This window comes from Vanellus vanellus (genome assembly GCF_965231255.1).
Source record: "Vanellus vanellus genome assembly, chromosome: 1".
In the NCBI taxonomy this organism is placed as follows: Eukaryota; Metazoa; Chordata; class Aves; order Charadriiformes; family Charadriidae; genus Vanellus; species Vanellus vanellus.
Window position 1 is genome coordinate 124,872,605 of NC_138905.1, and position 26,108 is coordinate 124,898,712.

Below are 26,108 nucleotides of genomic sequence, written 5' to 3' on the forward strand. Positions count from 1 at the left end.
TTATAAAATTTCTGTTGATGTAAACATCCTAATTTTCCACTTGATACAAATATTTTCAATAATTTAAGTATTTTGACAGAAAACAATATTTTTCTAAAACAAATCAAGTGAGCAAAGGTGCCTGCAACATACAAAGATTAAATTCACCTTGAAAGACGTTTCATAGAGACAATTCATCTAACCAAATTTAATACTCTCTCCCTACAGATTCCCTGAATACTGTTAACAATCACAGTTTCTAATTTATTTTGAATGATACACAATTTTTAAAAAAATCTCCTGACCCCAAACAGAAGGCCATCTTTGAGACCAGATGCTTTATAACTACACCAATTTGCCCAAGGTTTGCATAAAAAACGGAGATGATCTCTCTGGAGAACCAGGGAGGTGACCCTCCTCTCTGCTCAATGAAGGGTCAACTAGAGCAGGTTTCCTAGGGCAATGTCCAGCTGGGTTTTGATTGCATCCAAGTACAGAGGTAAACTCCACAACCGCTCTGGGCAACTTCCTTCACTGTTCAATCACTTTTAGGATTGAAAACAAACAAACAAACAAATAAAAACCGAACAGTTTTCCTATGTTTAAAAGGAATTTTGTGCATTAAATTTGTGCCCACTGCCTTTCCTTCTTTCACTAGATACCACTGAGAAGAGTCTGGCTCTATCTTCATTACTTTCTGCATCAGGTGTTTGTACACCCCGATAAGATGCCCTTGAGCCTTCTCTTCTCCAGGCTGAACAACCCCCGCTCTCTTCACTTCTCCTTGCATGACAGATGTTCAAAGCCCTTTAATCAGCCTCATGGCCCTTTACTGACCTTGCTCTAGTATCTCCCTGCCTCTCTCTTCTACCTGGGAGCCCAGCACTCTCCATGTGTCTTACCGGGGCTCAGTAGAGACAAAAGATCACCTCCCTCAACCTGATGGTTAGACTCTGCCTTATGCAGGCCAGGATGCTGCTGGCTGCCTTTGCTGCAATAGCACATTGCTGGCTTATGGTCAACTTGTCCACCAGGAGCCCCCCGGGTCTTTTCTGCAAAGCTGCTTTCCAGCTAGTGAGCCCCCAGCCTGCACTAGTGCATTGCATTATTCCTCCACAGATAAAGGACTTGGCATCTCCCTTTGTTGAACTCCATGATGCTACTGTAGGCTGTTCAGATCCCTCTGAATAGCAGCGCAACTACGTGGTCTCTTTCTGTTTTGCATTCTCTGCAAACTTTCTGAAGGTGCGCCCTACCCCATAATGCATGTCATTAACTGAAGATACTAAACAACACTAGTCCCACTATCAACCCCTAGGGTACACCAGTAGTGGCTGGCCTCCAGCTGGACTTTGTGATGCTGATCACAATCCTCTGAGCCCAGGTTAGTCAGATTTCAATCTACCACACTGGCTGCTCATCTAGTCTGTACTTCATTGATTTGTTACAGGAGACAGTGTGGGAAGCCTTACTAAAGTAAACATAAACAATATCCACAGCTCTCACCCCCTTCCACCAAGCTATCCATTGTGTTGTAAACAGCTATCAGGTTCATCAAGCATAATTTCCCCTTCATAAATACATTCTGGTTACTTCCAATGACTTCCCTGCCCTGAATGTGTTTGGAAATAGTTTCCAGGATAATTTGCTCTATCACCCTCCCAAGGATGGAGGTGAGGCTGCCTGGCCTGTAGTTCCCTGGATGCTCTTTCATGTCCTTCTTGCAGACAAGAGTGACATGTGCTTTCTTCCAGGCCTCAGGAACCTTCCCTCATCACCCTGACCTTCCCAAGATAATTGATTGTAGTCTCACAGTGACATGGGCAAGCTCCCTCAGCACTCATTGATGCATCCCATCAGGTCCCACGGACTTGTAGATATTCAGTTTGTTTAAATGTTCCCAAACTTGATCCTCCTCTACTGAGAGCAAGTCCTCCTGGGTCCAGACTTTCCCACTGTTCTCAAGGGTCTTAGAATCCTGAAGGCAAATCCTACCAGTAAAGACCAAGGTGAAGAAGGCATTAAGTACCTCAGTCTTTTCTACGTCCTTTGTTACCTACCCCATTCAGCAGCAGAATCATATATTCTCTCGTCTTCCTTTTGCTGCCGATATACTTGTAGAAGCCCTTCTTGTTGCCCTTCACATCCCTTGACAAATTCAATTCCATGTAGGTTTTGGCTTTCCTTATGCAATCCTGGAATGCTTTCATGATGTCTCTCTACTCCTCCTGAGTCATCTATCCTTGCATCTAGCTCTTCTATGCTTCCTTTTTACGTCTGAGTCTTGTCAGAAGCATCTTGTTCATTCAAGCAGGATTCCTTTCCTTTTAATGTAACCTCCTGCAAGACTGTTCCTGAGCTTGGAGAAAGTTATTCTTGAAAATTAACAATCTCTCATGGACACCTCTTTTTCTCCAGGGCGATATCCAAGGGATTCTTCCGAACTGATCCTTGAGCAGACCAAGGTCTCCTCTCCTAAGTCCATAGTTTTGATTCTACTGTTTGCCTTGATCCCTTGTCTCAGGATGTAGTCTTCACCATTTCACAGTCCCTGCAGCCAATGTTGCCCTCAACCTTCACATTCACTACCATTTCTTCCATGATTGCAAGCATGAGATAAGCTCACTGCTTCCCCTTGTTGGCTCCTCCATCAATTGTGTCAGGAACTTGTCATCAATATACTTCGGAAACTTCTTGGATTGCTTGTACCCTATTGCATTGCCCTCCCAGCAAATATAAGGATAGCTAAGCCCTATTAGGACCAGTATCTGAAAATCCAAGGCTTCTTCCAGTTGTTGGAAGAAGGCCGCATCTACTACTTCTTGACCAGGTCATCTGTAGCAGACAACCACCACAACGTCATTCACATTGGTCATCCACTAATCCTAACCCACAATCTCTCATCGCGCTGCATCTCTGTGATCCCAGTGAGATCATAGCCATGCAATTGCATGTGGACCTCTAACTCCTCCCAGAGAGGCACCCATTTGTGCTGATTTCCCATAAAAGACAGCAGAGAATCCCCCATAATGTTGTCCTGTAGGCACTTCCTTATTTTATCCATATCCTTGAGGTGGGGCACCAATATTGATTAGCATAAGCAAATTAAACACAGTGCAGTTCTTAACCTCGGTTTTTCTTTGATGACTACTGCTCATATTTCATACTTATGAAAGGATCTGGCTTTTCTCTTTTTCCACCTAGATACACTGACCTAACAGCAATTATTAGATCTCTTTACAAAAATGTTTCCCATCAAAGTACAGAAATTAATGTCTGTTCATGTATACATATAAAGATTATTGAAACATCTTTTTTGGAAGATGAAATTCGGACAGTTTATTGAAATGCTTTATTCCCTTTTACATGGCAAGTAATCATCACTATTTATATCCATCATCTTCAGAACATTTTATGAAATAGAACTACTAGTATGGAATTTGCATTCTTGATTCACCATTTTTTTTCCAGCAAAGACAGGAATCCCACTGAGTTTACAAGTAGCCCCATTATTTCCCTGTCAGTTTCTCACTGCTGGAGAATCACTACTGTGTTGGAAAAAAGCCCTAATATCATTAATTACACAGCTGCTCTACCTGAGGCACTACACATAAAATGGGAGTAGACAAGCTGGATATACTAAAGCATGAATGACTACAAAGTGATTCAAATACACACAAGCAAACCAGTGAAAAACAAAGGAAAACAATTACCGAAATGAAGTGGCAAAACCGTCTGCGGTTGTTCTCTTAAATCTTAAGCCACATTGTGCTGGGCAGTAAGTAGAACCAAACTGAATCTGGAACACTGCTTAATGGAAAAAAATTAAGTTGAATTTTTAACAAAGTTCCCTAAGACTGCTGTTGTTACTTACATGTTGTTCTTTCCAGCTGAGTATCTCTCAAACCTGTTACATGCCTTCAAATGAATTTTATAGAAAGCAAGACATCTCAAAGATTAAAAACTTGAGGAATGTCACTGAAAATACCTGCTGCATCAAGAAAAGAGCCGCCAAACCAAGGCCTACTTTCAGAAAGCAGATAAGAGTTTAATTACTCTTTCTTGTTTGGGAAGAGACACTTAGCCCGTTAGCACAGATTTAAATCAAGCCTATGCTTTTCCTGCTCAGAGATGTCATACACAACAAGATGTCATTCAGGATGCTTCACTAGGAAAACTAGAGGAATTCCACTTTGTATGTGCTTACTAAGAGAAGTGGGAAAAGGAAGGACAGGAGGTGCGTAAGGACAACAGATTCCAGCCCGTAATTACTGAGGCTTCATTAGTTCTAGCATAAAAACAGTTTGTTCTGTAAACTGCAAACTGAACAAAATCGCATCTTTGGAACAAAATTCTGAGTATCAGCTTTAGAAAAAAAGTCTCACTGGTTGCTCCAATTTTGACTCAATTTTTACATTAGTCGGTAACATCTGAAAATGGAAAATGTTACTGGATAGCATATTTTGGGGTATATATTTTATGTATCATTATAAATATATCCAATATTAAAATAAAATCTGGGTTTTTTTTTTTAAAGGTTTAATTGCTTTAAGTATCGAAATGCAGATCATTGACTAATGGTTGCGAGTTAGATATCAATCATTTATTACTGAAAATGATTTTCCAATTAAGACTGTAGCTGGTTTAGTAGTAATCACTAATTGGTGTTCTAATTGGTGATTTGCTGTTTTCTTTGCTAGAATGTACAAATACTTAAAATAGGATACAACAGACAAGGCAGCAGGCCCACATGACAGGCAGCTGGGGGAGCAGACAAGATGGCCAGCAGCCAAGAGCAAAGCAAAGCAGCTGGGCAGCCCACCAGCCATTCCCACAGAATATTTCAATTCCATCAAATCATCATTTCTTAACAGAAAACTGTACATCAGTAAATTTTCAGCCCACTCTGTGAATATATATACTAGTGAGTTTAAGAGCCTTCAATTTCTAAAGGCAAAACAAACAAAGAAAAAAAAAATACAAACAAGCCAAATGATAGGACACTTCTTTTACTCTCCACCATCTCTTCTCTACTAATTCTGCACTGCTCTACTTAGCTCTTTCTTCATCTACTCCAGAGCTCAGCTTTCTTTCCATCACTAATCCCTCTTCTTGTTGCCATTATATCACTGCTGCTGTATCTGATGTTACGTAATTACTTCTACCAACGGTTTAACTTCTGAAAAATTAACTCAAAAACTGCAACCGAGACATCACAACTGTCCCAAATCAGAAACCTGAACGTTTATAAATCCACTAGTCCCTCCTCAGTTCTGACTATTATCTTCTCTTACAAAGGAATGTTATAAGAAACCTCTCAAAGTTGGTAGTTTTAAAATCTTTTCCTCTGGGCAGTTTATTCCTAAACTCTTGCTGCTTATGTAGTTAGCTGACAGCCTGAAGGAGGAGGGAAGAGAGGACAGAAGAAGAGGGCCAATTAACCCATGCCGTAGTATGTTGATTTTGTCCTCCTCTGTGTTAATGTGATATCCTTTTGCAAGACTCTAGGGAGCTTTTATTTAAAGATACCTTGCCAAGTTGAGTTCCACAAATTTATTTTACATTATAATTGCTGCTCCTGGGTGTGCATGGATGCCCCCTTACTGTTGTACTAAAAGTCAGCAGAATCCCTTTCTAACCCATATACGTGGTACATGTTGATTCACCCTCCTTCCTGTCTGTCTACCCTGCAAACAGTTCTTGGATATGCTTTTATCATTTATCTGAAATTTCATTCTGCAGTTCTACATTTGAGAGGAGGAGGACAAGATTCTAGCAAAATGTCAAGCTTGAACTATACTTATCTTTTATGTAAAAGCATGCTTTCCACTATAGACTGTTATATTGTTCTTTATTTAACAAAATATTGCTTGGGCTTCTAACTTTTTCTTCATACTCCCTACTTTTTTTAATACTCAGGTCAGTTTCCTGAACACCACCAGGTATGTGTACATGAGATGGTGGATACAAATAGTTTCAAATACTTCCATTTAAAAATCTTAACAGACCATATGAAATTCCACCTGCTATCTTAGTTCTCCATAAGCCTGGAGAAGAGAAGGCTCTGGGGAGATCTTATTGCAGCCTTCCAGTACCTAAAGGGGGCCTACAGGACAGCTGGGGAAGGACTTTTTACTAGGGCACATAGGGATAGTATGAGGGGGAATGGCTTCACTAGAAGAGGGCAGGTTCAGATTAAACATTAGGAAGAAAGTTTTCACTTTGAGGGTGGTAAGGCACTGGAACAGGTTGCCCAGAGAGGTTGTTGAGGTCTCATCCCTGGAGGTGTTCAAGGCCAGGCTGGACGTGGCCTTGGGCAACCTGGTCTAGTGGGAGGTGTCCCTGCCTATGGCACGGGGGTTGGAACTCGATGATCTTCAAGGTCCTTTCCAACCTAAAACATTCTATGATTCTGTGATCCATTTTTGTACTTCCAAATTTCCACCATTCAACACACAAAATTTATCTTAACATCAACATTCACTTTCACTTCCAACGATTTAAATCATTAAAAATATTAAATACCAGCCCCACATTTACAACTCCTCCATATGACACTGCCTAATGTACATCAATTCAGATTTACTTCTGTACATCAAAGATGTGGTTTTCCCCCTCACAACACAATTGACAACAATTTTTTATCACTTCAGAGAACATTAAGGACTGCTTAAACTGATATCCTGTATGCTACTTCCCATCTTTTCTGAATACACAATTCCTCTCCAGTGTAATCTGAATCTTTCTACCTTCTTATTTAAAGTAACATTTTCAAAAAAGACTTTACAGCTGTCTTACACATAAGGTCTAGTTACCTATTACAATGAAATTTGCATAAACAGGATCATTCTTTAATTGCAGATATTAAAAAAATGAAGTATATTACACCCACAGAACGACAAAGATAGTTCTAAGGCATGAAGACAATGACGTGGGCAGCTTCATAAAGCTGTGATCATCGTGTTGCGGTCATATAGCAGATCTCAAAATGGGCAGGCATAAATATCCTACCTTGAAATTATCAATACTCTTTACAGTATTTTGCTTAACCAAATAAGAAACCTCTCAAATGTACAGGAGAATGAAGAATGGGAAGAGTAGGTGAACTAAGGGTACTTAAGTACTGGTCTGCTAGGAACAACTCCCAGCATAAAAAAAAAAAAATAATAAAAATTACTCCTTGAAGGAGAGAATACAGCCATTGAAGGCCTACTCTGACAGACAGGGAATATGACAGGCAGGGAGCCTAAAAAGGTCTCTTCATGATCGACGTCAGGGAAAAGGAGAGAATATAAACTCATTTTTCTGGAAGGTCTGATTTGTGCTTGATGCCTTGCAGAAGCATTTAAGATAGAGGGAAGCGTTCCACAAAACTTCCTATTTAACGCACTTTCAACATTACATTTGATCCTTTTCTTAAACACAAACACATCCACTTTAGGATGTGCTTTAGGAAGTCCAGGCTATATTTAATTGTTTAATATGGTGATTAAATATCCAATTCTGTATCAACTGGTAGATATATTCTACTTGTCAATTTCTCTTAAGATTTCACAGAATGATAGCTATGCCTCTCAATCATTTTAAAACCTGTTTAGTGCCGTCACTGTCTCTGGCCTCCAATAAATACTTTTCAGGCCTCAAATTCAGATCCTTTTCAGTAAAACAAAGAGCATCTGTTTCAGCCCTCTCCAAACCCCTTAGAGAACTCCGACGTCTGTGCAATATGCATGGGGTTAAAGGAATAAAGCAGAAAATCCTACTTTATTTACTTGCATTTCAATCACAGAATCACAGAATCACAGAATTATCAGAGTTGGAAGGGACCTCTAGAGATCATCTAGTCCAACTCCCCTGCTAAAGCAGGATTGCCCAGAGCACATTACTCAGGACTGCATCCGGGCGGGTCTTGAAAATCTCCAGAGAAGGGGACTCCACAACCTCCCTGGGCAGCCTGTGCCAGTGCTCTGTCACCCTCACCGTAAAGAAGTTTTTCCGTGTATTTGAACGGAACTTCCTGTGTTCTAACTTGTGCCCATTACCCCTCGTCCTGTCACTGGGAACCATTGAAAAGAGCCTGGCTCCATCCTCCTTCAACCCACCCTTTAGATACTTGTACGCCATAATAAGGTCTCCCCTCAGCCTTCTCTTCTCCAGGCTAAAGAGTCCCAGCTCTCTCAGCCTTTCCTCATAAGGGAGATGCTCCAAGCCCTTCATCATCTTAGTTGCCCTTCGCTGGACCCACTCCAGCAGTTCCCTGTCCCTCTTGAACTGGGGAGCCCAAAACTGGACACAGTATTCCAGTTGTGGCCTCACCGGTGCAGAGTAGGGGGGGAGAATTACCTCCCTCGACCTACTGGCCACACTCTTCCCTATGCAGCCCAGGATTCCATTGGCCTTTTTGGCAACAAGGGCGCATTGCTGGGCCATGGATAATTTACTGTCTACCATGACCCCCAGATCCTTCTCCTCTGAGTTACTTCCCAGCAGGTCTGCCCCTAACCTGTACTGGTGCCTAGCATTCTTCCTCCCCACGTGCAGGACCTTGCACTTGCTTTTGTTGAACCTCATTAGGTTCTTCTCTGCCCAGCTCTCCAGCCTGTCCAGGACACGCTGGATGGCAGCACGGCCCTCTGGGGTGTCAGCCACCCCACCCAGTTTGGTATCATCAGCAGACTTGCTGAGGATACACTCTGTCCCCTCATCCAGGTCATTAATGAATATATTAAACAAAATTGGACCGAGTATTGACCCCTGGGGGACACCACTGGTTACAGGCCTCCAACTAGACTCTGTGCCGCTGATCACAACCCTCTGAATTCTGTCCCGCAGCCAACTCTCAATCCACCTCACTGTCACCTCACCTAGCCCATACTTCCTCAGCTTCCTAATGAGGATGTCATGGGAGACAGTGTCAAATGCCTTGCTGAAGTCAAGGTAGATGACATCCACGACTCTCCCCTCATCCAGCCAACCAGTTATAACATCATAGAAAGCTATCAGATTGGTCAAGCATGATTTACCCTTGGTAAATCCATGTTGGCCACTTCCAATAACTTCCTGTTCCCCAACGTGTTTGGAGATGACGTCCAGAATGAGTCGCTCCATTACCTTCCCAGGGACAGAGGTGAGACTAACTGGTCTGTAGTTCCCTGGGTCCTCCTTCTTGCCTTTTTTGAAGATCGGAGTGATGTCAGCCTTCCTCCAGTCCTCAGGCACCTCTCCTGTTCTCCATGACCGTTCAAAGATGATGGAGAGTGGTCTAGCAATAACATCCGCCAGCTCTCTCAGCACTCGCGGATGCATACCATCAGGGCCCATGGACTTGTGAATGTCCAGCTTGGCCAAGTGGTCTCTGACATGGTCCTCCTCAACTGAGGGAAAATCTTCCTCTCTCCAGACCTTCCCCTTTGCCTTCAGAGTATGGGATTCATGAGGGACAGCTTTAGCAGTGAAGACCGAAGGAAAGTGGGAGTTACTATACCAAGAATTTTGAGTAATTTGGCTTTATGAGATCCATGTCTTGGATTTTCTTACACACAGACACTCACTCAGCCTTCATTCTTGGACTCTAAAAACAAAGTCTACCAAAGTGACTCAGGAGAAGAGGTATGCTCATGGATTTAAAGTGGTTTGATGACCCAGACCAATGAATTGCTGTTCATCTCACACTTGACTGACACAGCACAGAGACAAGAAACTTTGTTCCACTTATGACAAAGTAATCCTTTGTTGATATGGCAGATCACATCCTTCCCAATAATTACAAAACTGTCAACCACTTTCTTTTCACAGAAAGAACAGATTAGTTACCATGGAAAGGAGCAGTGCTTCAAGACAGTGCTCCAATACCTCAGCGATTCACTATGTTCCAGCCAAACAACAAAGCCAAGCCCTATCCCTGGTACTTGCTCCCCGAACCTGAGTTGCCAAAATATCTCAAGACCCACACAACATCTCCCAGTTTGTTTGTACAGGCCGTAAGACTAAGAACACATAACTAAAACTAGAATCCCAAGAAAAGACAAAAATTAAGGTTTAGAGACGTTAGTTAATGGGGAACTCTGAAAGATGTCACACGGAGTTAAATGTCTATGTAAAATATCAGAATTAGCAAAAACACTGAAAAGTAGAATTTTAAAAAATCCAAAATATCAATTGTGTTCCTTTACAGCCATTTTTATTTTGTATTATTTTTCCAAGGCAGCACTTAATATTCATTCTCAGTTCAAGACTAGTTGCCTTCCTGTGGCATCACTCATCTGGGTTTGCCTTGAACTCAGAAGTGACATTCATCATCTGTTTGCTTCAGTTTTATCTTTACTCAAAGCCTAGGTCAGAAAAATTCACCAGCAAGGAGTACCTACACGTTCTCTTTCTATTAAAGCCAGCGTTACAGCCATCATGATCCAGGTGAGTCTCGCGAGGAATTCATTTGACATTGCCAGAGAAGGAAGAAAGTTTAGTTACGAAAAAGGCTGACATTCCTCTGGAAGACATCTGGTCTGAGTAAAGTGGCAGTGCCTTCAAGACAAGCTTTTCTTCAGAACTTATTTACAAGTTTCAGACAGATAGAGGGCTCTGTCTGCCTAGATTTTGAGATCAGAAACAGAATTGAGACAGGGTTATAATGCTCCATTATGAACTAGACGGATGATTTCATTTATGTTATTATATCTTCATGGATTTCAGAGAGAGAGAACAGGATAAAGTGTACTGAAATTACTGTATAGCTCCACAGAGTAATTCTGCTCTAGACAACATCCAATGATTGCATTTAATCAGAAAATCATCCTTCCTCTCCAAAAGGTAAAGACTGTGACTGAACAGGAACATAACTCAGAGTAGCTGATCCTGGAGGGAGGGGGCAGGTGATCATACAATTAAACAGTAACATTTGACATTTAAAATATTGCTGTTGAAGTTACTGCTAAGAGTAACTTCATTCACCTTTCTATCATTATTTTAAGCCCTCCCCTCCCAAGAACACCCTCCCAATCTCCAATGATTTGTGGTTCTGAGGTTTCTAAAGCCAGACAAAATGTCTTCATATTTAATTGCTCTTAATGGATTTTTATTCCCTGAATTTGTCCAGCTGCTTCTTGAAACCATTAAAACATCACGAATCAGCAGCGTTCTGCAAAACTGATGCAACGTTCTATACAACCACTGATACAAAAACTTCTGGAAGATACAGTAACCATGAATTTTCTGCAGCAGTTCACAACAGAATAGAAAAGACCATAGGCACTAGTCTCGTTTAAATAAAGAGATTCCCCTTTCTCTGTCACCACTACGGGTTTTCAACCCTCAGCTATAATGAAAATAGTCATTTGGAATGATAATCAGTTTATCTTCTTTCCTTTCCAAAAAACAAAGTTCAAGCTAACTGCACATATGACTGAATGACTGAATCCCTCCTTTTTTTTTTTTTTCCCTTTTTTTTTTTTTCTCTTTTCTCCTCTCCCTTTTACTGGATCCTGTTTGATCTATCTCCCCTTCTACAGCATTTACCAGTACTGGAATCAGATTTTTCAGCTTACTTGTTTTGAGAAAAGGTTCACAAAGTTCTGATGACATCATTAAGATGGCTGGGAATGGATCTGTGTCTGAGCCCAAGAATCAGAGTCTGATAATTAAATGCATGAAATGGATCCCAATCTTCTTTGGGAGGAGAGAAAAACAACAGCCGAAATACTTTTAGAAAACACGTTAGACAGCATCAATGTAGTTAGAATGTCTAGTAATATAATTTTATTGCTGTTTTTCTGGTGACCCTGAAAATTCAGAAAGAAGAGGCTAGAACAATGCCTGCAATAAGAAAAACATCAAGTAATAAACTTAATCCAGAAAGAAAGATTGAATGAGGAAACCAGAAAAAATAGCTACATTTATTTTAACTGGTAATATCAGATAAAATTTAATTGAGGAACTTTTTGGCCTTGTAGGACAAAGGCTGGGCTGGGAAAGAAGAAAACAGGTTGAAAGATCCCTAACTGACTGTTATTTCTTCCACATCTGAGATGCTGCATCTCTCATCAATCCCATTCCTCTGGCAAATGAGATGAGAAAAATGACACAGCATTAAGAATAGAAGTTATGAATTCTGAGTTATCCCTCAGAAGTTGGGAGGGATAACTTGCACAAAACAATATGATACTGCTCAGTGACTTCAGAATTAATGCCAAATAATTTGAATATAGCAGTCCAGAAAAGTGGCTGAGGGTGACAAGCTAGTATTTTCCCAGGTTCTTCTGAATGCTGGTAAATCCTTATCTACTTACTACAAGCTTGCAAGCTGCATAGGAACAGATGATCAGCTACAGGTTTTCCAGGTCACTGCCAAGACCTTCTCAGCATACATTTAGAAATACTTTTGCTTGAAATTATCTAAACTCATAGGATTTGTTTGTTTGCTGTTAGTATGCTTTAGCATTTGAATCACCGGTACTTTTTCAGCATCTGGGCTTCCCTTCAAGGGGAGCACCCAGTGGTTTCAGCACCAATCTCACTTGATGCGCTCCACCAAGGCAAGCAGGCACCAGAGATTACTTCTTGCTACACCTTTATGCAAGTGAACAGGCGAAGCAAAATTGATCTCTATTTCTCCTCTAAATACTCATCCTTGCAAGGGTGTTCCATAGAACAGAGCACAATCATGCTAAAACACTGCTCTAAAAACATTTTAAATTATTTGCCTTTTCTTGAAAGCATGAGCTTATGAGTAGCTTATGTGACGCTAATAGGGCTCTTTAAGAAAGAGACCCAAAGCTCTATGTCTACCCATCCTCCCACCTGCTACCTTCTCCACCTATTTGTACTAGATCCACTCATACTTCAACCACTCCTCCCACACACAGAAAAGACTGAATCTGTATCCCCGGGAAAAGGAGGAAACGATGCAAGAGAACACTAATTAGGTATATGCTTGAAAGAGTATTTAAAAAATAGAACTGAAATGTCAGTTCTGGAGAGAGCAAATTAAAAAACTCGAAATTTGCAAAATAAAACAATTCCTTGTTTCTAAAACTAAGCAAATATTTCAATTTTTAAAGAAAGAACCTTAACATGTAAAAGATTTGTTTCTGAACAAAATAGTGCTACTCATAAATGAGGCACAGCATCTACTTACAGCTCATGATCAAACAGGACTCTACAAGCTACAAATAAGAAAAATGAAGTGGTATGTTTTGTTTTTATCTCTTTCATGCAACGAAAGAGCAATCATATGGAGTATGAAGTAATTGTACCGTTACTGTGGTTTCTGCAAACAACAGAATACCTTTGAAAAAGCAAGCATCACATGCATTGTCAATGTAGTTGTTTATATTTAGAAAAAGAAACATTTGTTCATTCAATATTATCAACGTTCAAATAATATTCTTGCCTACTGAAGATATGTCCTCTGTTCACGTCAGAACTGTTCTACTCAACTAAATACTCCCCTCTCTGAACAATCTGAATTGATGAGTTTCTCCACTGTCACACTTCAGCATGTCTCATATTTTAGCATCCTACACCTCATCACAGGGATTGAAGCAAGGAAGCATGCTGTTATTCTAAGTACTAGTAGTTAAAGGATGACAGTTTTTTATTCTGCACAAAGGAAACTTCTGCAATAGGAGAATTCAACATACATAAAAAGCTTTTTTCTAAAGAGCTTTTTCCATCAATCCTGATGACACTTACGTTATTTCCAGCCAGAGTATTTGGACTTCTAGGTGGAAATCATACATACAGGGGGACTAGAAGAGCATTCCTGCTGAATTTCCAGGGTGAAAAATCACCATTAGAAAATGAGATTAATATTGTTTGGAAACAGATACTATGTCTAGGGTGATGGGGGAGTGTTTCCTCTGAGATTGTCTTGTCTTCTGACCCAAGCAAAATTTTTCCCCAAATCGCATTCTTTCCTCTTTTACTATTAATATTCTGAGTATATTACAGACTTGCCAGAGTTTTGAGTTCTTATAAATCCATTGGTAAAAAGGGATGAGTGGCTTAATGAATGAATATACAACTGAAAAAATTCAGAACTGCAGACATTGAAATAAAAACTTTTTTCTAATTTAGTGCAATGCAAAAGATTTCTCATCAAATAGCAACAGAGATGCTCCCTAAAAACACCTAAGACTTCTTGTGACCCAAACAGGTACCTGATTTATATGTGCAGAGGAGGATTCCTTTGTTTTGTATGGTGACAGCTAATAGCAAGAGACATAAGAAAGAGGCAATTTATCAAATTTATCTGGAGGTCAAAGGCAACAAGTCAAAATTTATTAGTTAAATTGGTCACTCATTAAGATTTTACACCTACTCCTGATTCCTTTCAAAAAGGGAATATGCCCTCCTGTCATAATTTCATTAGCTAAATCATCTAATAAGAAGAGAGTTAATTATTAGAACCTTGTACAATTTTACTGTACACAAAATTGGACATGCTGCATTATTTGTCTGCATTAACAATAGTAAAAAATAGTATCTGCTTCTTTGTCATGGGACTACATAGGAATTCTCTGTTTTAGCTGACACAGAGACACACACACCTCCTCAGAATGCACAAAACCCAAAACTATATCTCCTAAGATCAACCCTTAAAGAAATATCTGGATAAATGTATCCTCTTTTCTAAACTAGGTATCAGCTGTGCTTTATTCTAATTAACAGCGTGAAATACAACACATTTTCGTCTTAATCTTTCTAGGTGGCATTCATTTAACAATATGTTTTAGGACAAAATTTTATACTTCTTTCAACTTGTCTGCTTTACTGATTTACAAGAAATAACATTTATTTTTAGCATCCAATATTAAAAGAGCTTTTTCTGCAAACCAAATAATTATTGTTTTGCTCTATTTTTTCTGTATTTTATAGATGACCAAGTGGTATTGGTAACACAATCATCATTACCTTTCCAGCATTCTGGAGTTTCTCTTTATTTATTAATAATTTTGTCTGAAATATTTTGAAAGCGTACACATAATTCTTTTACCCTTAAATTCCAGTTAGTCTTCATAAACATAGTTTGCATTTAAGAATCCCAATTTTTTAACACCACTGAGTAATCACGCTAACTGATCACACCTATGGGATGCTGAAATAACCTCATTTACAGTGTTACCAAAGCTACCAAGTATTCTGATACAGAAGAGAGATTATATGGTGCACAATTCATAAATTTAGCCCTTCAATTTACAGTCCTCATGCTCCAAATTTTTCTTAGGTCTTGTTCTTTTAACAACTTTTCTAGCTTTTCAAATATCTTCTCACATGCAATTTCTATTCATCTTGACATAGTGAAGGGACAAGTTCATGATTTGTATGTATTAATAACCTTTAAAAAAATCTTTGGAAAAACAGCTAATGCTAGGTATGGACTTTGCTGTAGTTTTTTACTGATTTTTCTATAATATGATCCTTGATGATGATGTATGTGCTTTTTTTTCCTCCCATGTTTTATTTTGCCAGTATACCTTAGGATCAAAGTAAAAAGTTTTCACCAACAGAATTACTACTCTTGTCCACTGCACTTCAAAAAAAGAAATATTATGGAAAACATCTCCTCGGGTACTTTTCATCAGCAGTTCAGTAAAAGACTATGTGCAATTGCTAGATCCTTTGTTCCTGATTTCCTGTAAAACCCTTTCTTTCGTGACAGAAAACTGTTATCACATGCTGCAGCAGCAGCTACATACATTAAAAATTTTCATTGTTTAATTAGTAAGAGAGGAGTTTCTGAATCTTAACTCAGTCCTCCCCTTGCCATGGATTCTCCAGCAAGTCTAGGATAGAGTTCATTTTTATCAGCTGAAACCCCATTAATGTAACTTTTTTACTAGTTCCCCAAGTGATCCTCAGCGCTTCACATTCTACCTTCTTCTGCCTTCCTCAAAATAGAAGACATCCTGGTCCTTTGATGGAGAGCGATACTGTGCTCCTCACCTGAACAGTTATCATCTTCCTTGGATTTTTTTTTATTATTATTATTTTTTTAAAATCTCTCCCACTACACCTAGTGAATTTATGACACAGAGGTTGCTGTTGGGGAGAAAGCTGGTAAAAGTCTCATTTCAGACCTCCCACAATCCACTCCTGTATTATTCTACATATACCTTCCCCAATTCTCCCCATACTCTCTTAGCCTTAGAGTATGTTTTTACTTCTCTCCTTTTCTTTATATTCAAATTCTCAGCAGGGCTCCAATTTTCCTTCCCCTACTCCCTGTGATTCTTCCTCTACCTACACTTTCCTCTTCCTCTTATTATACGTTCACTCTCACCTGGTCTTTCTCTCACCTAAGCCTTATTCCTCCCCTTTTCTTATTTTCTTTTTCTGGGCATAATAGCTTGCCATCCTATATTATCACGCTGTATCAGACTCAGACTGTATTTCCAGATTGCTTTCCACAACTGTCTCTTGAAAATGCTTATCCCATTAAATCCCATAAAAATGCTTTTTATCTCCATTATGATGACCTACTGTCTTCAGTACTTAAAAACTAGGACATCCTTTTCAAACTTATGGAACAGCAAACACAAAATAGACATAACATAATAATATTATGCTTGTTTCTCCCTTTTAGTCTACAATAGGTCTTGAAACAGTTGTATTTCATACCTTCTCAGAATATGACCAGAATGCCTTCATCAAAATCCTTCTAGTGAAAGGACTGTAATCTAAAAACTGTTGGTTTAGTCAAAAGTGAGGGGTGGTATAGAATCCCATGTGCTGGGCTGATAAGCATTACATTTTCGGACAGAAGCACAGAGCATATAGAAGGCATTAATAATATCTCCCTTCTCCACACCTTCAAGAGCTGCTGAATCTTTATTCAATTTCTCGTTTTACTTTTCACTTTCTGATTCTCCATTTTCCCTGAAATTCCTATTTATTCCATTCCTATCCTATCATTTTGATGCTACTTTGCAAATATATTCTGAATTGTAGGTTTTCACCTTACCCATCTTTAGGGTCACCTACCATATCTCCCAATTCCTTCTGTAATGCCCTTAATTGAGGATTTTTGAAACTTGCTTTCCTGATCAAGTCTTCTTCTAAATGCTCCTCTGATTAAGTCTCCTCTAACCAAAGGGATTGCTTCTGTCTTTCTGCTTTTCCTGTACGTGCCCTCTGCTGCTACATGGCAATAATTTATATCAAAGGCTTTTTTGGTAATTTTAAATCTGAGGACTCTTATGGGGAAATCTGTCTCCTTAAATGAGATATTCATTCAAGAAAGCTCAAAAAAACTAAGGGCTTGAATAAAAAGCAGTGTTGACAAATCATCCTACTGCCTTCAACTTTCGTTTCAGGAAGGTGTCTGCTCCAGCAGTTTCTACCAGTCCTATACCGCTGTACTGTTTCAATTAAATTAAGCATTTATATCTAATTAAAAAAATAATGGACATTTTGATGAATTCTGTCTAAAAACACCACTTGGTATTTTGAGGTTACGGCAGAAAATAAAACAGTTGTGAGTCAATGAAGTGGAAAATTGCTGTCTTATAACAGATCCTCTAAGGTGCAAAATGTTCTCTTATTTGCTGTTATCAGTATGTCTAGTAATTGCTTTTTTGTCCAACTATTTAAGAAGGGGAAAATAGACTTACAGTCTGGAGAAAAACAGACAGCAAAACATACAAAATTAAAGCATTAATGTTTTTTAATTGTTTTCCTATTTTATAGCATTAAGAAAACATACCAAAAAAGACATTTGGCCTGTCAAAACAGGGAAGTTCGAGAGATGAAAAGAAGCTGCATAAGAATATTAGAACAAGCAACAGGTCACATTTATAAATGAACACCCTGGTCTTTTGCTACTTTAGTTCTTTGGAAAAACAAGCCTTACTACTAATTAAAAGTGGTTTAGCCATAAGCTTGATAATACTGCTAGTAACATTTCCACATAGATTTAATTATAAAACAGGACTGAAAAAAATTACCTGATACTAAATTACACTTTAGGTCTACATAACAAAGAACACTGTAAGATCACTTTCTGTAACAAACCAACAACTCAGCATAGACTAAGATTAAATCTTTCTTCCATGACTAGAACACACATACACAGTTGCATTTTCTTGGGCTTTCTAAAAAGAATTTTGGTTTTAGGGTTGTTTTTTTCTTTTAATTATTTTTCTTTCTCTGCATGGTTTTGGATTCTCCTTAATTTTATAAAGACTGAGAAAAGTGAGAGGAAATTCTGTTATTTGCCAAAATTAAATTTATAAAAATCATCTATTTTAAGAGAAAACTATGAAGAAGGCCTACAAAAGGCCACAAATACACTTTAATCAAGATTATAAAATCAAATAAGGGCTGCACTAACAGTGTCATGCCAAAGAAGAGAAGATCTAGTCAAAGTACCATACAACCAGGCTCTTCTGTAAAACCCTGCCAGGAATCACTCTAGTGAGCACTGAAACCTCTCGCAGCACCACATCTGTGAAGGAATGTTTCTAGGTTTACGCTGCTCTGTGCAACGACGTCAATGGGACAGATCCAGATGTTTTACACTGACACACACTCAATTCACTCATGTATTGTAATTTCTGTTAGGACAGCCCTACTCAAACCCAGACGTTATATAAAAGAGTTCAGTGTGATCAACTGCATTATGATAGAACCACATGAAATGATTAAAATAACTTTTTCCAGGTGCCAGATATCTGCCATCATGTTTGGATAAGATCAGGAATATCTTACTCCTTGCTGAGCTTCCAATCCTGCCTCCTCAGAATATGTCAAAACCGATAACCATGGCAGACACTTACACTTGGTATCTTTATTTTCTCAGTAGCATCAGAACCTACAAACTGCAGTTCTAGTTGATGTCTCCCTCTCCTGAACTGCCCTTCCTATCCGTTCATCCCCCACAGTCCTCCTCACCTCCCCCAACATGTTGACACAGGGAAGTTTTAAAAAGAAATCAGAAAGAAGTACATTGCACAGAAGGGAGATTTATTTTAGCATAGGCACGTAAGAAGAAGAAACACTGAGAAAACTACTTGAATGCAAGAACTCTAATAAGTTATTTCAACTTTTATCCAAATTGAGATATTTACTTCATAAGATCTCAAGTCAAATAATTTTTTTAAATGCAGAGTTAAAGTCCCACAGTACCTATTTAGAATAAAAATTGCAGAAACTCGGGAATTTTGCAGGACATATTACTTGATCTGTGGGTGCCCAAAGACGTTACTGCAAGAAGTGGTCTATTTAGGAATATGTGGCATAATGCAACCCAGCTCTTTCAAAACTATCCATACAAGTATTACTTCTTTGAAAGGAAGTAATATCTCACCAGATAGAGGGAGTATTCATCTGGTAAATGGCAAAATACAGCATTTTCGTAACCTTTCACCTTAACTTCTGTCACTATAACGTATATTCAGAATATATTTTCTAAAGTGTTTTTTCTTTGTCTTTTTCTTCCATAGGATTAACAAAATGCTTACTGTATTACCAACAAAACAACCCATGCACCAAATTCTAACAGAGAACAACCTGGTAAAAAATTCAGACCATCAGAAAAATCTACAGGAAAAAAAAAAAGAGGGAGTAAAATGCTTTTCTTTGTGAAAAGTAAAAAAAAAAAAGAGAAGTTGTAGAATGAATATCATATAATGAACAATCCATCAAAATAATACTCAATTACCAACCCCATGCAACAGTGAAAATTCAAAGTAGCAGAGACTAAAAATACTGTGTAAGGAGGCGAAACCATACCCAAAGCAAACAAAACTCTCCCAATCCTTCTAGAAGTTTTCTATTTATAAAACAAAAAAGGTACAGGACACTTATTTCAACCACGTAAATTTGCACTGCACCACACTAAGTAATTTCAGATATGCAGCCTAAGTTTATAAGACTGTTTCTGTCTGCTTTCAAACCTGCCTTATATAATAATCTTCATGTGATTCAGCACTCTCCATGAATTTCTCAGTACCCTTACACAGCTCTCCTCATACCTCATAAATACCACCCTTCCTTCACACCCTTCTCTCTCTTTCTTTACCATCACAAACTCCAACTTAATTGATGACATCTAACTCTGTAAGAACAAAAAACATCTAAAAAAACCTCACAACAGTAAAACAAGGAAACATGATTGCTTTTTTTTAGTCATTTGTATCTCTGTGAAAAAACTTTAATTACAAAGTATAACAGAACAGCATGTAAGGGTTAACAAAAATACACCACAAACTTACTATTCTTGACTAAATGGTTTCTTATGGATACAAGGCATTAAGGATAACAATAAACAAAAAAATCCTCTCAGCTGGGGGGGCAGGAGGGGAAGAACTTTCTCCAGACCCAATCCAGGCAGTTTCCCCACTGCCAATTCCTGAATAGCTTCATCATCCATACATAAGATGAAATATGACTCACCTGTGTTCGTTATCAGTTTCAGCAAAGAAGTTTTTAACTGATAAATGGTTTTGGACTCTTGCAGGCTCTTTTTCATGCATATAAAAATTAGGAAAGTCTCCAAAATTATTTTGGGAAAAAAAACATTTTGGACTGCACATTTAGAAGGAAGTTCATAGTAGCACAGTATTCTTCGCAGGTGAGGCCAACCTGAAGAAAAATTACTGGCTTTTTGGTTTTTTGTTGGTTTTTTTCCTTTGTAGATGTCAAAATGCTCTTTTGTCAGCTCCAAACAATGATCTCATGTTTGCAACTGGAATTGTTTGAAATAATCTCTGCATGATAAAACTCTTCTTATATACAGAAGAAACTGGTATGTTTGAATATCAGCACATTGCATACAAACAGAAATTGCTTTCAATAAGTCAGGCACAGATCACACAAGTTATGCCATCCATGCTCTTGAAATGGAATTGCAAAACAACCAGAGTTCACTTTTATTTTAACTGCAGATAATATTCTGAGCCACGCAGAAACACTACGCCTATGGAAACACACATAAACACTTACACTTCACCCTGAACTCTCTGAAAATGGAGGGAAAATAAATTACTAATCATCTATCACTTCTAATAATGAGCCATTAGAACAAAAGCCAGAAAAAGTAATCATAAACTATTCTGAAATGCTTAACACGGGAAGCGTACAAACAACAGAAACGATTACAATAGACATTTAATTAATTGATCAATTTCAACACTCATTTACCGCAATCCTTAAACTAACTCTCCAAGAACATGTAAGAAGTAAGACCTGATGAATGCTTTTATTATTGTAATTTTTAAACTACAGGGGTTATTTCTGAAAAAAACTGCTTCAATTCCAAAATAGTATGGTGCAAAAATGGCACTCGTACAACTTCTACTGGAGCAGGGTCTTTACAAGACATCATGAACAATTTCCTAGGACCCTCCAATTGGACCTCTCCTTCCATATGCTAGAATCCACCTACTTCATTTCACTCTTCTACCCTTTATTTACCCTGCCTTTTCCCCTTTCCACCCTCCCAAATTTTTCAGAATGTACCTAAAGACCTGAGAAAATGCAAAGGGAACAGAAGAACACAGGAAATGTTGTATCTCTAATGCCTGTATATACACGGTATTGATGTCTTTCCAGTCCAGAGCGAGCCCTCCCTATTTGAAATATGCACTGTGTTATGTCCTTTCCTGCACCTCTGTCTAAATCATGATCTTAAAATTATTTCATGTGACAATATAACAATGCTAACTATTTTTGACAATGCCGTCATAAGAAATGTTTTAATTTTATTCATTTAAAGTCCTGTTACCTCTACATGGACTCACAGATAAGAGAGCTATACTAACAGGATTTTTTCCTGCCTTACATAAGAACATTATCCAAAATACTGAAAGAGACTTTAAACAATTTGTCATCTGTGGAAATAAAAAGCAACCTGAAAACATTTTTCCTAGAACAAATCCAACACCTGTGCAGCAGCTTTCAAGTTGTTATGATTTTCTCAATACTCATATGTATCCAAATATCCATGCTTACATAAGAAAAACTGAAGTAATGGATAATAATTAAAAAAAACCTAAAATGTGTCAAGTTAATTGATCTGTCGTTTCAATTAATGGTGTGAATATTTATACCACTTAGATTTATAACACATTGTTCATATAGGTGAACGTTTCCCTTAAGATCCAATTAACATGCCAAAAAGTAACTGCACATAGATACTCCAAACTTATTTTGAAATTAACCTATTTTAGAAATTCAGTCATTTACAACAATGCTTTAAAAAAAAACAAAAAAAACCAACAACAAAAAAAACAGCATATACAGACCTTCCAGTAGTCAGATTGTAAACTGTAGTACCTCTGGTATGCAGATAATGCTGTAGGAAAGAAAAAGGAATGTTGAATTTCTTTTGTTGCATTTTCTTTGAAGACAGAAAACCTTAAGAGTCAGAACACACAACATTAAAATGATAAATGGTTTAATAAAAGTAACACTGCCACAATAAGTACACTGTTGCGGGTAACACATTCCTTAAGATTATAATTTTGGTTTATGAAATGTCAACCTGAAAGGATATTTATTATTAATCTTACAAATGTAAATCAAGCACTATTTTAAAGAAAGCCTATAACAAAAGAAATAATTAGAAATTTTGGGATTTTCACCCTGGACAAAGCTGTTGTAAGATGTAAAAATTTAATCATGTAGCTCAATTAGATGCTCCCTCATGTCCTGTAATTTCTAAAGAACTGGTGCAGAGGGACATACAAAGAGAAATCAATTTCCCATGTCCTTTCATTCAGCAGCTACAGAAACAAAAGCGAAAAAAGCTTACCTTTTATTCAACATCTAAGACCAAGACTAACCTAGAAAATGGCACTAAGAACAGCTCTGTTCAGCAGAGTATTAGCAACAAATTTCTCAAATCACCATTCCTGCATCCCTCTTCCTCACTAAAAATTCTGGTTGATTCATGTTGCTCCTTGGCTAAAAGATCACATCAGACCTGAATGCAAACAGGCTTTACATTCTTCTAAGAACATTGCACTAAGCACCATCCAAAAATTAAGAATTTTACTAACGGTTCACTGCTATGACACCAAAATTTTAATTTTTCAAGTGTTTGCTTCTGAAGATTTAAGAATGGTTTGTACACAGTATGTATTTTCCAAACAACAAAACAGACAACAGACAACCTCTGCTTTGAAAAACTACAAACACTAAACAGATTAAGATAGTAAGAACAACATGTACTTTATGAGCAAGTTCATTTCCTGCAAGTACCATGGATAAATTATGTCTCTAAATTTTTAGCACCCTTCAATGTCCGTCTTGCATATTCATTGCTACAACTTCACAAAAGTCCTTAAGTTTAAGCGAAGTAAGAACAACATACACATAATAACAAGGGACAGAGAGCTTTCTCTTCTTAAGAATACACCTTTGCACTCATCTGTCTATGGAGACACACAACCTTGTATTTTTAAATGCCTGACTGATATATGCTGAATCATGCCCATAAGGTGCCCCTCGCCACTGGAACTACTTGTGAAGCCAGCTTCTAATTTTGATGCTCTAAACTGTGATTTATTTAGATGCCCAGATTAGGAAAAAAAAACTAGAACACTCATCATCCTTATACTATCAAAATGCAATATGTTTACACACAACTTCAACGAATAAAATCACTTAAAAATCTAGTCAATTGGTTAAGTCTTTCACAACTTAAGAATACAATTCCTCCCCTACCCCCTCAAAAAAAAATTGGTACAAACTGAAGAATATGACTGCAGGCTAACAATGTAGGTTTAAGAATGTTAAGATCAAGCGTATTTCAGTCACTTTCAGTAATTATGTTATAAAGGATGTTCACAGTAACACAAAATAACCTCCTACCACAAATACTCCTTCTAGATTCACCTTCTCCCAGGTATCACTAATGATTTTCAACAGAAAGGCATAATTAGCTTTCGAACATGGGAATGACTTTGCTTTCCCAAATAGAAACACACACACTATGAAAGAGTTTTGTAATGCACCATACTTTAAAAAAAAAAAAAAATCATTTTCTTAAACTCATACAGTACCTATCTCAATTTTAAGAGTTAAAGCATATTTCAAATACTTAAGTCAACAGCACCATATTACGCAAGACTTCGGAAACTGAGAACTTCTTGTAATCTGTTATTTTTTCTAAAAAGTAACTATTACAGTCAATTATATCATGGCACATGGATAAAATAAGAAGATGAAAAGAACATTATATACAATGCTAAGGATTTATACCAGGAAAATAAAAGGGAGAACTTGGTCAGTGTAGCTGTCAAAAAATATAGGAGTACCCATATGAGCATATCCATTAAACAAGAGAGTTGAAATACATGTTTCCCTATAGCAGTTAAGGTACTGCCAACAGGTTTATGAAGCATCAACAGCTTAAAAAAATACAAAAATAAGAGGAGCAACAGAAGACCTACAAAGCAAAGAAGAAAAAAAAAAAAGGGGGGGGGGGAACCTTACTGCTCTTCAGTGACCAAAACATCCCTTGTGCAAGTATAGCAAAAAGGTGTACAGCTCAAGTCTGTCTTCTTGCTTGTAACTCTAGCCACAGCACACGCAGCCCTGCTCCCTAGCCAAACAGAATCAATGGAACAGAGGTGAGCAGCACTGAAAAAGTGAGAGAGACGTGAAGGTATTCACTCATTCAGACCTGATCAAGCCCCTGGTCAAGGGAGAAGAAAGACTGGGAGGCACAGGCAACTACGCTCCACTAATGTCACTGCTCATAAATAAACTTGCCCAGAGAAGTTCTGGCACCTTCATTTAACACAGGGAAAAGTTCCTATATTAAAGAAAGGAGTCTTTAATCCATGATATTCTACCAGTTTTCCTTAAGAGTGCTAATGTTTGCAAATAATTTTATTTTCTCTCTCTTCCATTCTTCAATAAAATTTAGCAACTTCCCATAGTAACAGTTGGAATGACTCCTTTCATGTGCCTGGCTCATCCTGTAACTAAAAACAAGTACATGGAAAGCATGGACTGCTGAAGCATATTTCATGTTTACACGATTCAAAGATAAGGCCTTAATTCTAAGGCAGGTCACATTACTCTTCCAGAGGAACAAAGACACTACACTCCTTAAGTGTCTGAAGTGCCCAATCCTACTTCTACGTTCAGCAACCTCTTCTAAGGATCCAGCCTTTCCTTCTAGGGTAACAGTATTCTGCTTCTACTTAACATCTTGAAGATGAAATTCTGAAATTCTCAGCGTTATGATGAAAACACGTAACAATGAATGGAGGCATCCCTTACATAGGAGCTAAACGTCCCTTTCTTTCTCATGAAAGTTAGACAACTAGAAACTGGTTTTGATGCACAATTTCAATATTTAACAAGTACTCAACTTCCAGTTAGTTAGTTACCTGTGAAAGTTTATTTCAGCCCCCTTTACATCTAGATTAAACATCTGCTCCACAAGCAGTCAAGCTCTCCTAAAAAAGTTTGAAGGTACAGGCAGAAAAACAGAAAAAAGGGATTGAAGAAAGCATTTTTTTGCCAGAGCCCACATGAAACATCCCTAATCAAGCATATCCCTAAAAAGAATCTTGAATATAAGAAGAGTCTAGAAATCAAATTATGAAAAGGAAGATCTTTGAAAAATTAAACCAACCTACTAATTTTAAAGCAGAACATGAACCATAAATTTGAACCCTACCATACTATCTACTCCCTGAGCAAGTCACTGGTGGGCAGACATTCATCTTGAGTTCTATGGTGTAGAAATAGAGTATCTTATCTAAAAAGTGTATGGAACTACAAGCAACTTCTCCCTTAAATTAACTTCAGAACTATAGGAAATTAGTGCAAACCCCTCAAATTACAAACTTTATTCTACATTAAGAAAAAAAGAGGAAGTGAATTTGCTAAACAACAAAAAATTTACAAAAGTCCATATCTGAAACATAGGCTATGCTTCATCAGTGCCATGATTCTAATTATAGGATATTCTCTAGCTTATTAAAAAGTGAAAAGAAACTCTCTTGGGTCATGCATCACGTTAGTAGTATTAAGAAAAAAAAAAAAAAACCAACAAAAAAAAACCACCAAAACCCCCACAACACTAAAGGCTGCAATGTCATTTGGACCTTTGCTTCTCATCCAAGACTGGTCATTCCAAGGTGAGACAATTTTTGTCAGAAAAAAATTGTATG

At 37.9% G+C, this 26,108-nt stretch overlaps 1 protein-coding gene across 3 annotated transcripts in view; it reads right to left on the minus strand.

Moving 5' to 3' along the window:
• The window catches only part of KDM6A (lysine demethylase 6A), a 157,621-nt gene that overhangs the window by 88,073 nt on the left and 43,440 nt on the right, over positions 1-26,108 (minus strand). For all 3 annotated transcript variants that reach the window (XM_082488007.1, XM_082488006.1, XM_082488005.1), the window contains exon 4: positions 22,221-22,270. In XM_082488007.1, coding sequence (XP_082344133.1) covers positions 22,221-22,270 — 50 coding nt within the window. The remainder of the gene's footprint in view (positions 1-22,220; positions 22,271-26,108) is intronic.